At 33.7% G+C, this 16,305-nt stretch overlaps 1 protein-coding gene across 2 annotated transcripts in view; it reads right to left on the reverse strand.

The window, feature by feature from the left end:
* The window catches only part of IntS2 (integrator complex subunit 2), an 81,389-nt gene that overhangs the window by 48,199 nt on the left and 16,885 nt on the right, over positions 1-16,305 (reverse strand). For both annotated transcript variants that reach the window (XM_089094638.1, XM_089094637.1), the window contains exons 3-6: positions 14,108-14,228; positions 12,042-12,255; positions 2,952-3,082; positions 794-943 (exon numbers count right to left, since the gene is read on the reverse strand). In XM_089094638.1, the coding sequence (XP_088950764.1) occupies positions 794-943; positions 2,952-3,082; positions 12,042-12,255; positions 14,108-14,228 (616 nt within the window). The remainder of the gene's footprint in view (positions 1-793; positions 944-2,951; positions 3,083-12,041; positions 12,256-14,107; positions 14,229-16,305) is intronic.

The following is a 16,305-nucleotide window of genomic DNA, read 5'->3' on the forward strand; positions in this document are numbered from 1 at the left end:
AGGTTTTGTAAGTTCAGGGTGCTAGTATTGGTTTGAAAATTAATGTTAGGAAGACTAAGTCACTAAGGCTAGGAATAAGTGAAGATGAAAAGGTGACTTTGGGTAATGAAAAGATTGACCAGGTGGGGAGCTTCACTTACCTTGGTGGTATTATTAGTAAAGATGGTGGGAGCAGTGAAGATGTTAAAAGTAGAATAGCCAATGCTCAGGGTGTTTTTTCACAGATAAAAAAAAGTTTGGAAGATTAGAAAGATAATTCTGAAAACCAAGATTAGAACATTAGAAGCTACAGTGATGACAGTGGTCAAATATGGCTCTAAAGCATGGGCGCTCCAAAAAGTGGATGAAAATTTGCTAGATGTTTTCAAGAGAAATTGCTTAAGGATTGTTCTGGGTATACGGCTGACTGACCGTATTTCAAATAAAAGGCAATACGAAAAATGTGGTTCAATACCGCTCTCTGGGTCTATGATGAAAGAAAGGTTGATGTGGTTAGGGCATGTTGTGCGGATGAAGGATAACAGATTGCCGAAGATTGTTCTTTTCGGCCAACCATCTAGGGCTAAATGGAAAGCAGGTCGCCCCCGTCTGGGGTGGGAGGACGTCATAAAGAAAGATTTAAAGGAAATGGGAACTTCGTGGGCGGGTGTAAAAAGGGAGGCTTTGAATAGATTGGGGTGGAGGAGGAGCGTGCGTAGCTGTGTTGGCCTCAGGCGGCTTGGTGCTGCGGTGAGTTGTTAGTAGTAGTAGTAGTAGTTTTCTTACCTTTACCCTGGATTACAGCTAACCTTACCTTTTCACTGGTTCTAATATAAGCTGACATCCAATCCCTTGCAGCTTTTATCGTACCAAGTAGAAGTCCCAAAAGGAAATTCACTATCTCATCTCGGTTGTACATCAAAGTTACGTGAATCGCAAAAGCAGGCATCTTAAGCGCTTCAACCTAGGGCAAACAAAAAAGAACATACTTACTATTTAACTTAACATTTTTTTCATGCAAGGTTATTGAAATTCCTCAGCTTTAAAATCGAGGTTTTAACATATATTATTGAATTCAGGTTTCATTTTCTGCCGCCCCCCCCCAAGAAAAAATAATTTGAAAATGTAAAAAAGAGCCCGCCTTCATGCTCACAGTGTAGATGCATGAATGAAAGTATGTTTTATTTGATATGCTAAGGTAAAAATTAAAGGATTTGTTTTTAAATATGAAGAAGAGTTGCTGACAAGTGTGATTGTAATTTAACATTATGTTATTATTAGGCGTTGGGAATATTCTACGTAGTAAGTGTGGACCCCGTTACAAACTTAAACAACATTATATGCTATGTTTTTATTTAGATTTAATTACATTCTTAAGTTATCAATAATCTTTTTTTTTATACAATGGCCTTGTGTCTTTTTTTCGAATATACGTTATATCACAACGTCCTCTGGAAAGAGGTAACAGAATCAGGAAAGAAGTAATGCAGCAGCCAAATATGATTTATTTCTAAAAGTGGTGCATTGGAACAATTATAAAGATAAAGAATTATTTTAGATTTCCAAATCTGGTTATTTTTACTCCTTTTTCATTCAGCTTCTGGCGTAAAGTAGCTCTTTTGAGGCGTACCAGACAAAAGGCAATAAGCCGTGTCTAGTCTGAACTCTGCACATACTAAACAGCTTAATGCGTTTTCTTCTTGTAAGTAGATGATTTTCAGTTCTTTAAAAAAAACAGTCGTTTTGACGAACCATGTTTTCATTCATTGTTGAAGGTAAGCTCGTCATATTTGTTTTTTGGTTAAACCACGATATATACAAGATACATAGTCTAAAATGTCGACATAAGATCCGGCTTTTGGTGCCGAGGTCCCATGAAGCGTTGAAGCAATAGTGAACAAGGATCAAATTGCGGAACAAAACAACTGTTTATCCTTCAAAGGGAAGAAAAGTGTGTTCCTTTTTACGTCTGCCGCGGATTTAATATAGTTCAGGAAGAAGTTCTCATGTACAAAGCAGCAATAGATCGGATACATTAAACAGTCCTTTTTACAGAACGCTGTATCCACAAAGGTTCTGTTCGAACTGCCTGCAAAAGCCTTTTGTCAGCCCGCATATCTTTTTTCGTACTGCAATGGCATTCTTCCGTTTTTTTTTTATCTTTTCTAGTTGATAATATGGATCTATAACCGGTGCTTTTAATATTACGTCAAAAAATGAACCGGCCCGCGGATAGGTTCTGCAAAAGTCGTGAATGTATCGTTGACTTTCTGCTTAATTATGTAGTTTAAGCAGTTAAGACATCTTAGTTTTTCTCCAAGTGTTTTTCGTTAGTGCGTTCATTCTTATCTCCTTTTTGGTCTTTGTACTCCTCTAAGTGTTTTCACTTTTGTAAAAAGGTTTGAGATATTTCATGTTCAGGATCAGTACTACCACCTTGAATCGGATAATACTATAAATGTAAATTAACAAAATTGATTTGACAATCTGAAAAGATAAACTGGGATACAGGACAGGTTTTTTTTTTACTTCTTGGAAATCTAAGGAATTCCATTTCGGGTAAAATATATATGATATGGTACGATATTTATTAACACATTACATCAACAAAAATTTTAAACCAAGACACACCTTTAAATCCAAATTAATTTACAAACAGGTTACAGGAAATGGTCCCAATGATACTTGCACCCAAAAACTTCCCCAACCTCTTACTTTCCATGCAAATTCTATCCCTTAATATAAAATCTACGAATGCGAATGCTTATAAATTTATAATTTTTGTTTCTCTGATTAATGGGTAAAACAATAACTGTAGACTCTAACGAGCAACAAAATTCCAAAATCTACAGGCGAAAGGTGACATTATTTAAAAATCTTCCTCTGAAGGTATCATTGTTGCTCGAAAAAAAAAGCTGTACACGAGAGTAAAAGAACATCTGATGAACAAATTTGAGCTTTGCTCTACTTACACACTTGGAGCGAAGACATAAAGACATTTCAGGATCCAGCGCAGCGAGTCTCTTCAGGACTCCAAGTCTTGTTCGCCCAAATAAACTTTCCTCTTCGTTAGCCTCTCCCCCGTCAATTAAGTAATTGCAAACTGGATAGAAAAACAGGTTTCAAAAATCAGTTTACATGAAATAAGATGAGACTATGCCTGCACAAAGAAAAGTTATTTTTTCCTTTTTCTAAGTATTATCTACCATGACTCATGCCTAAAAGTTTGAAACACGGAGCATATTTTGTGTCATAGGAGCAGTTGTCGAATGGAAGAAGATAAGTACTTGGTGGTCTACCAAAGGTGGACATAAAGACATTTCAGGATCCAGCGCAGCGAGTCTCTTCAGGACTCCAAGCCTTGTTCTCCCAAATAAACTTTCCTCTTCGTTAGCCTCTCCCCCGTCAATTAAGTAATTGCAAACTGGATAGAAAAACAGGTTTCAAAAATCAGTTTACATGAAATAAGATGAGACTATGCCTGCACAAAGAAAAGTTATTTTTTCCTTTTTCTAAGTATTATCTACCATGACTCATGCCTAAAAGTTTGAAACACGGAGTATATTTTGTGTCATAGGAGCAGTTCTCGAATGGAAGAAGATAAGTACTTGGTGGTCTACCAAAGGAAATATATATATATCAAAAATTTTTGTACTTTCCGGAGTAATCAGATTAAGGCGTTTTCTTTACAACTCATTTCCAGGCAAGATTTTTAAGATACGAGGAAGCTTAATCCGACCCTTTTCTAAGCATTAAGCAACTTATAATATCTTACAGCCTAAATAATCAGGATTTTTCGGCAAAACAGTTCCTAATTTTCATTCATTCTTGAATTTAATAATTACATATCATTAACGTCTATTGTTTTATTGTCTTATATATTAAGACAATATCTTCATTTTTCAAAACGGTATTTTCTTCTTGTTTTGCATAAAATATCACGTACATAGGCCAATTTTTATTCGTACATAAGAATTTACATTTGGAATGAATGTAATTTTCTCCACAGAAACCGTACAATGAATCGAAACAATACAAGAAGAAATGAGACTATTAAAAGTTACTTTATTTACATATCCCAACTCTATTTACGATACCCTTAATCAATGTCAGGTCCTACTCAAAGGTAGAGATATGAAAAGTAGGGACTCAGATTATCAGCATTTCTTAATCTAATAACAATGAGTATTTTTTTTTACAAGGTTTTTTAACGGTTTCTGGCGAATCTCTCCCTCCCCCGTCAAAAGCTCCCCCAGCGGAAAATTCCCCGGTGGAGAATTGCTTTCCACCTCTCGCAAAATTCCATCTACTGAAAATCCCCCCCCCCCCGGATAATTTTCTCTCCAGAAAATTACCCACCGGAAAATTCTCTCCAAATGTAAACTGAGCAGGCAATGCGAAAGACAAATAAAAGCGAAAAACAATAGGACAAATAAACGAATGAAGAAAGAAGGGATTTTGGAATATCCTACCTATGTTCTAAAACATAGATAGAATATATTGTGTAGACTATCGTATATAGTTTGGGTATTATAAAAGTCAGAGCAACTAATTTTCTTGCTTATTTGATATAAGAAGTCCTGTCCCTTTTGAATTTATTTATAGAGTTCGATCCCATGTATTAAAAAAAAAAAAAAAAAAAAAAACACTCCTTATGGGTACTTCAGACAGGAAAACCTTCTGATGTACGCCTACTGGACGCGTTATCAATCCCAAAAGTTGAACCAGTATTATGGACTATAGGTATCAAGAGGACCAAGTTTACGGGAAGCAATTACTCGTAGTTTTTGGTCAAAGCCTGTGTCCATGTGCACTACCATCATATGGCAGCCCTTCTACAGTTGCTACTAATTTCATATTTTCAAGTTATTTTCTTCAAACTTTATCTTACCCTGCTATAGTAACTACTAATACTACTAATAACTCACCACAGCACCAAGCCGCCTGAGGCCAATACAGCTACGCACGCTCCTCCTCCACCCCAATCTATTCAAAGCCTCCCTTTTTACACCCGCCCACAAAGTTCCGATATCCTTTAAATCTTTCTTTATGGCGTCCTCCCAACCCAGACTAGGATCACTTGCTTTCTGTTTAGCCCTAATGGTTGGCCAAAAAGAACAATCTGCGGCAATCTGTCAACCTTCATCCGCACAATATACCTTAGCCACCTCAACCATTCTTTCATAATATACCTAGAAAGTGGTATTGAAACACATTTTTCGTATAGCCTATTGTTTGAAATACGGTCAGACAGCCGGGTAACCAGAACAATCCTTAAGCAATTTCTCTGGAAAACATCTAGCAAATCTTCATCAGCTTTTCGGAGCGTCCATGCTTAAGAGCCATATTTGACCACTGTCATCACTGTAGCTTCTAATATTCTCATCTTAGTTTGCAGACTTATCTTCCTATTCTTCCAAACTTTTTTAACTTTGAAAAAACACCCTGAGCCTTGGCAATTCTACTTTTAACATCTTCACTGCTCCCGCCATCTTTACTAATAATACTACCAACGTAAGTGAAGCTGCCCACCTGATCGATCTTTTCATTACCAAACGCCATCTTTTCATCTTCACTTATTCCTAGCCTTAGTAACTTAGTCTTCCTAACATTAATTTTCAAACCAATACTAGCACCCTGAACTCGCAAAACCTCTAAACTTCATTCATTTTGCTCACACTTTCATCTAGGATGCTTAAATCATCAACATAATCCAAGTCCAGGAGACTTTTTCCTCCCCATTTGATTCTGTGGTCTCACATTGCCTTTCCTGTGCTCCTTAAAACAAAGCCCACCAAAATAATCTATATCAAAGGGGATAGAACACAACCTTTCTTAACTCCAGATTTAAGACAAACCCAGCTGCTAACCTCATTTCCTTCCTCAGCCGTAGCGGTGTTATTCTCATACATGGCACACATCACTTTAATGTACTTGTCTGGTATACCATACAAGGATAAAACCTTTACTAAAGCTCCTCTATCAACAGAATCGAACGCTTGCTCAACCCCCAAAAACACAAAAATATTATATATATATATATATATATATATATATATATATATATATATATATGTATATATATATAGTGCCGGGAGCTCGGCACGCGGCTGGCTTCTATATATAGATTTGCACTGTCGCTTGTATTATAAAAGCAAACAAATATAGCCGTTTCTTGATGTAATGACGTCCCAATGGACCTTAAATTAGACGTGGTGCCTTTTTAAAATTAAATTTTTTTCATTAAATCTTTAATTTTCGTCTCGGCCTGTCTGTTGTGACTGTGAAAGGATACATCACGAAATCTTTGTTTCTTTTAATTCTTCAGATAGTAGGACAAAAGCTTTGTTTTTTTCCCTTAATCTATCAAGTCCAGGTTTTGAATCTTACAAGGTATGGAAAGCATTGACGACCACCTTTGTTTATTTTAATTGTTCAGGTGGTGAGACAAAAACATCTTCTTTTGCCTTAGCTTCTGTTTCGTCAATATGAAAGACATATCGCCGAACCTTTTTTCTTTTAATTGTTCAGGTGCTGCGACAAAAACTTCTTATTTTGCCTTGGCTTGTCTTGTCTTTTGTCATTATGAACGACATATCACCGAGTCTTTGTTTCTTTTGATTGTTCAGATGGTGGGACAAAAACTTCTTTTTCTTCCAACGATTTATCCAGTCCATATTTTATTTTCAATGATTTGGTGGGTATTGATGACCTTATCCATGTCAAAATCCAAAAATCAATAATCATCACTATAATTACCAATTTGTTTGCTTCGTTACACCTCGGCTTATCTTTCGTCATTATGAAATATCTATCGCCAAACCTTTGTATTCTTAACAAAGGTATGGTAGGCATTGATGACCTTATCCATGTCAAAAGCCCAAACCTAATCATCATCGCTCATATTTTCAGTTTTGACAAGTTTTGATTCTCGCTGTCCAGGTTGATTTTAATTGACTCGCTGCTCTTCATTTTCATTTTTGACTCGCTCAATTGCTCGTTGTCGTATATCTCCTAACTGCATGTGTCTTTGTTCTTCATGCATGTGTCTTTGTTCTTCATTTTCATTTTTAACATGATCTAATTGTCGTTTTCGCATATATTCTAACCGCATGTGTCTTTGCTCATTATTCTCATTTTTGAAACGTTAGTTCAAGTGTTGATTCCAAAAAATCATCATTTGTAGTAAATGCAAATTTTCGTTTTTTGGGTCTTCCAACACAAATTATATTATTTAAATAAGTGTTGCGTTGGAAACTCAACAACCTTATTTATGCTATGCAAGACATCATATAAGAAAATACTTATATGATGCCACATTTGATGTCACAAGAAATGCTTATATGATATACTAACGTAGTACCTGATGTCATTCTCAAAAACCCAAACTAAGGCTCTTATCGATTTTTCTTAGACTTCTGACCTACCTAGATCGTTTTTTTATGCAAAAAAATACCTAGATACCAATTTTCCCGAAAAATTGTGGAGCCATTTTCGAAAATTGAATATATATATATACATATATATATATATATATATATATATATATATATATATATATATATATATATATATATATATATATATATATATATATATATATATATATATATATATATATATATATATATATATATATATATATATATATATATATATATATATATATATATTTATATATATATATATATATTATTTACGAATAATATAAATATTATATACAAATATAAATATTATTTATGGCATCATTCGACCTTGAGTTTCATTTATTGACTGACAAATCAAAGGATTAGCCCTAAAACTAGTACAACACATTTGAATTTGCATTTATAATCAGATCTGATTCTTTTACTTGATCAGATCCGATTTCAATTTTTCATTTTCTATTGATATATAAAAAATATAAAACAGTCATCACAAAAAATCCTGGGTCGCAAATACAGCCAAATTCGAGACAAATACCATGACCACTGCAACTGGACAAATAATTTCATTTTTTATATTTTTAGATGGTTCCCAGTCTCCTGTGCCAGATGTGGAATGGTATAATTTATCCTCTTGAAATGTCATCATAAATATGACGTCACTCATATGAATTTTTTTCTAATATTAAATTCTAAACGAACGTAATTTCGAAGAGCGCACTTGCATATTTGTTTGAGTGCAAAAAGCATTTCTTAACTTAACATTATCTCGGAGTTACTAAAATTGACTCTTTCAAACGAAAATAGGCTGTGGCTGTGGTTTTGGAAGCATTTATCTTCAATTTAGGAAATATCCTAATAAATATACAAGGTACAAAGCAATCAATCGCTGGGAATTTTAAATCTGTGAGGTCAAAATCTATGAGAATTTAAAAGGCTGAACGCGACTAATTTTTCTTTACAAGCAGCTAATGTATCATGTGTCATTAAGTGAAATGATTGATACTATTATGAAAAACATTATCCGCGTACTCCCTGATGTTGGATAATAGATAGTTTGTGGCAAAATAAAAAATAAGGAATAGAGACACATACATTTAACAGAGGGGGAAAAAAATCTCTGAATGAATTTCGTAAGCTGAAGAATCCGTTACGATATTGTGAAGTATAAATGACCCAACAATTTCATGCGATAGGGATTTCCATTGAAAGTAGTACTTTCAGACCATTATCAAAATTCAAAATTCATTCATTTTCAGACCATTATTATGTATATATGTACATATATATATATATATATATATATATATATATATATATATATATATATATATATATATATATATATATATATATAGATCTGATATAGATCTTTTTGCACCCAAACAAATATGCAAAAACGACAAAACCTTTAACATTTTTTCCACCAAAAGTCGGTATAATATAACCAAAACTACTGTTCTCATTTTACTTCACTTTTCTTTCTTTTTTTTTACTTCGTTTTAGGTAAAAAATTTTGTATTCGAACATAAATCCATTCAAGCATTCAAGCAAGTTGCTGTTCAATCATTGGTGCTAATTATCTGGACCGCATCAAAGTACAACTTTCATTGGATATCAATGTATATGAAAGCAGTACTTTCAATATATATTTTTTAAAACTAGGAGCGTCAATTTTGTAGTTTTATTTTAAGAAAATACCAAAAAATGATGTAAAACAACGGGGTTTCCTGTTATTTTTTCATTCTATTTTAGTTTTTTTTTTTTTTAAATAACTGAAGAGAGAGCCAATAATATTCTAGATTAGAGACAATACAAACATATACTAGTCTAATTATTAAGACTTAAAAATTTTCAGTCACCCTAAAAATAGCACCCTTGCTTTCCTCTTGTGACTAATAACATTTAAATATTGCTTTGGTATCTGCTGGTAATAGCTCTATCGCCCGTCCGTTAATTCAAAGCCGACAAAGTAAGATACTACACTAGCATCAAAACACAGACAAGATTTAAACAATAGATCTCTTAAAATGAAAGGATGTTGTAACATCATAAACCTCTCAATGTTTACTGTTTTTAGTTTCTAAAATTAATGTCAGTGCTGCTGGCAGTCATACTTTCAAGGGATTTCATTCAAGTACAAAAAATGATAGTGAATACATTATTTTGATATCCAGTATCACTTGTTGATATTCGAAACTTCACCCAACATATAGGCGTCGAATGTCAAATGTTTTTGACATCTGACGTCTACCGATATTACTTATCGGACATCTACCTGATATCCACCAATTGGCTCTTGTTTCGCTCTTTATTTGAACAATGATGTCATATGACTTCAAATTTAATGTTCCCTGTGAAGCATGTGATCTTTAAATAAGCCTACAGGTGTAACTGAAACCGAAAGGAAAGATGCTTAGATCACTGGATTTATTAGTTTCTGGTCTATTCAGTCACGAAGCCAGAATTAGGATATTACTTAGACTTTATCTTAAAGGATGATGCAAATTTACTTAAAAAATAGAAAACTTCTCTATTTTTGCATAATTTTCGTGCATTTCCACCGTATTTTTTAATATAAAAAATACAAAGCAAATCTTAAATATATAATTCGTTACACGGAGGGATACTAGTCATTCGCTAGTATCCCTCGATGGCAGTTCTAGTTTTTGGACTTTGTGCAAATCGTGAATATTACTGAATAACTCGCTTTTTTGGTTGTTAGGTATTTGGTTTCAATTCTTCTAATTTTGGCTTTTATTGAACTTTTTTCATCTTTTAATTTTGGTTTTACATTGGTTTTTATTGGTTTCTTTTTTCAGATTGACTCTCCGCGTTTGTTTTTTCATCGCCCTTTTCCGTAATTTTCCTTAAATATTTTTTTTGTTGGCTGAAGAAGAGAGGCGGTTATTATTCGAAATATTGGTTTTGTGTTTTTTCAGTATTTCCGTTTGTCTATAGAAACCCCATTTTTGATCGTTTCTTCTTTGTAAGATAAATCTCAGCTATAGAAAATTGTCTTCTTACAATGAAAGGTTAAAATCATACAACTGTAGAAAAGTAACTTGCCAGTTCCATTTGTAACTCTTGGGAATGCAGATCCAGTTAACCACCTCATTTAGTTCAGCTTTCCCATAGACTCCTCTTTTCGCAACACACATAAATTTTTAATCAGCTCAAACGTTGAACTTCAGCAGTTTACACCATTATTATTCTATCTAATTTTCGGTTTAATTAAATGCTTGCTATTCTCTATAATGCTATTACACTTTCTTTTTATTCTTCTTCTTTTTTATGCACTTCCTTTTTTATTCTTTTATTCTTCCTTTTTATTGCACTTCCTCAAATAAAGTTAGATCCCATCGTGAAAACTGATGTGTGCTATTTGGTTCACAATGGCATCGCACAAGCCAAAAAGACCCTCCAGAGTGAGCTGAATATTCTTTTTTTTAATTTCTTTTATTGTGCTCCGTCTTGATGTGCCGTGTATGTTGCTAAGAGTCACAGCTCCAGCATTTTTATTGGAGGGAGGGGGCAAGAGGGGTCCACAAGCGGAGAGTCAAGAGGCATGGGCTATACAATATTTTCTCTAAATTATTGGGGGGACAACTGCCCCCCCTTTCCCCTCCAAACGATGCCACTGATGTTTTTGTTTTGTGGTGCTGTTTTTTATTTATTCAGAAGGTCATTTTTCGGTGTATACATTTTTTCGTTTTTCCTTTAACGCTCTGTCCTTTCTATGCTGTTGTAGACAGGTGTTCCAATAGACAAATAATTAAACTTACCGAGGGAAGATGAGTTTTATAAACAATTTCTAATTTGGCATTTGCTGAGCACCAAGATATAGAATTTAAACTATGACGAAAAAGTAACCTTTTTTAAACCCGTATCTTCATATTGTTTTTTGAAAACGGAAATCCACGATTTCCCGTTCCCCTTCGTATTTAGTTCAACTTCCGTCTTAATTCTAAATTTTGAATCAAACCGTATTTCATCATAATAATGACTGTTAACTGACAAAATATATTTTTCGAAATTTGCCAGATTTTAAAATTTCAGATAAAAGATTGTGCCTCCTATATTAGAACCTTCTTTACTATGGGATCTAGACTAATTAACTGACTGGTTTTTCAATTTCAAAAGTACAAAAAGGCATTCTTATTTTATTTGAGTTTCCTAGAATACGTTCCAGCTTTGACAGAGAGTTAATAATATTTAATGAAAAAACAAATTTTCCGTCCCGGGTGAGAGCGAATTAACTGCTTGAACGATCAAAAATTAAGTTCATATTTAAATTTTTACTAAATTTCTGTGAATACGGTTAACTAGCATCTTCAGTGCATTACCTCCTGCATAACTATCATCAAAACGATGAAAGTAGAGGCAAATGACCAAATCTATGAGAATCAATGGACATTAAGGCATTAACACTCATATTTTTTATATTCTTATTTTTTTATTCTACTTATTAAAATTACTCCTATTTTAATAATCATTATAAAATAGGTAGTAGGCCTATGCGTACTAAGGTAGTAGGCCTAGTTAATATATTATTCCAAGATTGCAGTTAATTCATATTAAATTTGAAGCAAATACGTATTGAATAAAAATTTCCACCTGGAACGTATCCCTAGTTACCTTCTAATAGCATGTCTGGCATGTTTGCAACAATCCTTTCAATGAACCAGTCTCCGTTTTCAATTTGCATGAGAGCATCAACAACATCAGTAAGCGGCATTAAGTTAGGAAGTTCGGCCATTGCAACGCACAGTACATCAGATACTTCTTCCATAAAAGAGTCTGTAGCAAAAAGTTGCACATTCTTAATTTCAAAGTCACGGCTTGTCTCTTTCTGGAAAAGAATGAGGATTTATTCACAAGACACGATAGTTAATTTAAATGAAGGGACGGAGGTTACCGCCGTCCAAAGGTAGAAACGCGTATATACACGAAAACTCACTTTCCGAGTTAGTTATATCACTGAATTCAGCTCAAAGAGGCGAATCGAATGGTATATGCAAGAATGTCCTAATAAAATCCCCCGCAAAGATTTTTCTGGCAAAAACAAGTATCTGCAACATTTTGCCCCGTTTGCCAAAATTGAAAAATTGACATTTAGCATTGTCAGCGAACTTTGGTATGTATTTTAATTGCATAATTGGAAAGAATACTGTCTAAAACCAATTTTAAGAACTTTTCACTTCAATCCTCCGTTTAGTGTGGCGCAATGGGTGGGAAAAGTGCCACAGAAACTTGAGAAACTTTGAAGACGATCTTCTCAGAATAATGAAAAGTGTTAAGAAAAACAAAGCCAAATTTAAATGAACCTCGACTTACCACCCAAATATATTATCCTTGAAAACCAAACATGAACTAATTAGCCTTATTAGCCAAATTTAATTCCTAAATGATATTACTAATATTAAAAAGTTCTCGACCAAGTTTATCAGGCATAATTCCGGATTGTAAGCATATCTTTCTGGAATTTTCACATTCAGAAGCAAATTCAAGAAAAGATTGACCTTCTTCTAGCTTTTTCAAAGATTCAAGATTTTGGCCACTCAAGCACGAATCATGTGCAAAGTTTTACTCAGCCTAAAATTCCTGTTCGCAACTATAGGAGCGACTTGTTAACTTGTACTGGTATACGGAATTTCTCACCAGTCACTTTGAATCAAAACCCATCATACATATTTTAAGCTGAGCAGAAACTGCACAAAACATAATTTTAACGCGGTATAAACATAATATACGTACTCAACATACTAAGAACACAGTAGGATGGTTGGGCTTACAGTCACATTCAATGTGACGATCTGAATATATGTTGAGGCTTGATCACATTCATTTGAGGCAGTCGAGGAACAGTTTCAAAATTAGATCTATTAAAAATCAAATCACAATGCAATTATCCTCTCAAAGAAGGCTGGTAATATGCGACAAAAAAATCATTTCGAGCAGTGCCGGATCTGGGAGGAGGAGAGGGCGTGCAACTTGGGTGCCAGGCAAAGAGGTTACGTGACCTTAGTGACAGAAAATGGGGACAGAGAATAAACGTTAGGGTGGATCACTAGAAAAAAAAATACAAAGAACTACATCCAGAGATCCAAGATTCCAGTCAAGCATCGGCATGCAGCTCGGGTGCCAGGGAAAGAGATCACGTGACCTTAGTGACCGAAAATGGGGGCAGAGAATAAATGTTAGGGTGGATCGCTAGAAAAAAAAATACAAAGAAATCAAGCATCGGCATGCAACTTAGGTGCCAGAGAAAGAGATCACGTGACCTTAGTGAAAGAAAATGGGGGCAGAGAATAGACGTTAGTTTCAACGGTGTTCAATAAATTCTTTTATGCAAAAAAAACTCAATTTAAGAAATAAAAATAACGTTTTATCAAGCAATAAAAACGTGCAGAATTTCATATTGAAAATAAAATATAAAATGTCAAGATTCCAAACTTAAGAGGAAAGATAGTAAAAAACCAAATCCAGTAATACTCTATACACAGAAAGAAGCTGAAATTTTGGAATAAAAAATTCATGCCTTTAAAAATAGGGACAAGAAAGAACCTTCATAACTGTTATAACCTAAATTCTATAGGTTTTAAGGGTTGCCTTCTTAATGAAATATCTAGGGGCATCCAGCTTCACTCTATCCCTCTAAAACGTTGTTTGATCCAACCTTGGGTACAAGAGGAGCAACTTACCTTAGCTACAACTGAAAAAATCTCTGATAAAACCAGCCTGAATTTTCTTTTAGCTTCACTTCTTTCAAATTCAAGAACAGAATTTTGAACGGTTTCTTCAATCTGAACACCCTGTTTTAACCTAAAATATAAGAAGCAATAGATTTAAGAGATAAAATAAGCTACCAACTTTCATTTATTTAGAGTTTAGAAATCGGTTGAAACTTGATTTGTCAATTTTACCTAGATTAAATTTCAATTTGATGTTTGGATACACTATTAATGACCCAATTTAAATTATTTCCTCATTAATTTATCTTGCCTTTTTTATATTTAATTTTTTGATAAATAGGGAATCTGAGTGAATTTAAGTCGTGTTAAAACGTATGTTGTTTTCACTTCCTTGCTTGGAGATGTAGCATCCCCCCAACCCCCAGTCATAATTCTATTCACTTTGTTATGTTTGTTTTTTTTTTACGAAAATGCGAATTTCTTACTTATTTATATTTATTTTAAATAAAATGTTTTATTAACATAACAAACTTTATGGAAAGAGCGACCTGAACGAACAGTAACCAAAAATCTAAAAAACAAGATTTTGATTACGTTAAATATATGAAAATAAATCCAATTTTATGGTGAATCTAAATATATGTAAAATCCATTAAATTTAAATTGACTTAGAAAAAATAAGAGCCTGAAAACATTTTAAAAATTTTAGGAAAAGGGAGAAAACACCCCTTAAATGGGATGTAATGCTAAGGAAAATAGCACCATCACATTCAGCAGATCCAAGAAACCTATTGGAGAGGTTTCAAGTTTCTATATGCCAAATACTCAAATTTTTTTTTTCTTAGAACTTTGATGCGAGAACAGATGCGTGTTTATTTGTTCATTTACTTTTGTTTGTTTTTAGGGGTTGGCTATATTAAAGTAGTAGCTCTTAATTATTAGCAAACGGTTCATTCAAGCGAAAATTAAAAGTTCTAGTGCCGCTTTTACATACCGAAAGGAATCGTGTCTCAAGAAAGTGCCTAGCTCTGCCATTTTATGCCACCAAACATGATTTTTGGCCCAAACAGGGCCGAAATATTGTCGAGCAAAAATATAAGATTGTTAATCAGTTTAAAATTAGTGAGAAGCAATATAGAATTTATTTTCAGTCTCAGCGGTCATCTTGCCACATTCATCCCTAAACATACAAAGTCCATATAAAAAGGGCTAACACAGTTGGAAAAATATTGCTTATGGGGAATTGTCCAATTCTATTTAAAAAAAAACACTTACCCTTCCCACCACTCCCGAAACATGGTATGCAACTTTGCAATATTGTGTGATAGTTAGTCATGCTGTATATTTGTTCTATGTAATAGCTCTTTTGTTTTTGTTTTTTTAAAGGGAACGTAAATACACCATTACGAACAATTATACAGTCTTTTATTATTTCATACTAGCTATTGGGAAAGACTTGAATGTAATCGGGTTATTTTCTTTCCCTAGTGGGTGGTAACCTATAAGTTTGAGATACAACCACAGTGAATTGCAAATTTTTGCCATTTTGTGCTAAAAGACAGAAATCGCGGCCCAATTATGGCCAAGATGCCATCGAACAAAAATTTGGAGGTTTGGGCCAAAAATCATATTTTGCGGCATAAAATGGTAGAGCTAAGTCCTTTCTTGAGGCACGATTCCTTTCGTTACGTAAAAAGGGTAGTAGAACTTTTAATTTCCGTTCGAATGACCCATTTTCTGATAATTAAGGGCTACTATTTAATATAGTCGACTTTAAAAACAAACAAAATAAATGAACAAATAAACACGCATCTGTTCTCGCATCCAATTTCTAAGAAAAAAAAGAAGAAAAATTTTGAGTATTTGGCATATAGGGACTTGAAACCTCTGCAATTGGTTTCTTGAATCTGCTGAATGTGATGGCACTATTTTCCTTAGCATTACATCCCATTTAAGGGGTGTTTTCTCCCTTTTCCTAAAATTTTTAAAACGTTCTCAGGCTCTTATTTTTTCTAAGTCAATTTAAGTTTTAACGAATTTTACATATATTGAGATTAACCATAAGAATTGGATCTATTTTATATATTTAACGTTATCAAAATCTTGTTTTCTAGACATTTGGTTAATGTTAGTACAGGTTGCTCTTTTCTTAAAGTTTGTTGTATTAGTAAAACACTTTATGAATCATCCTCTAAAAAGTGTAAACA

This window comes from Artemia sp. Qi Xiang Cuo, chromosome 9 (genome assembly GCF_049724085.1).
Source record: "Artemia sp. Qi Xiang Cuo chromosome 9, ASM4972408v1, whole genome shotgun sequence".
In the NCBI taxonomy this organism is placed as follows: domain Eukaryota; kingdom Metazoa; phylum Arthropoda; class Branchiopoda; order Anostraca; family Artemiidae; genus Artemia; species Artemia sp. Qi Xiang Cuo.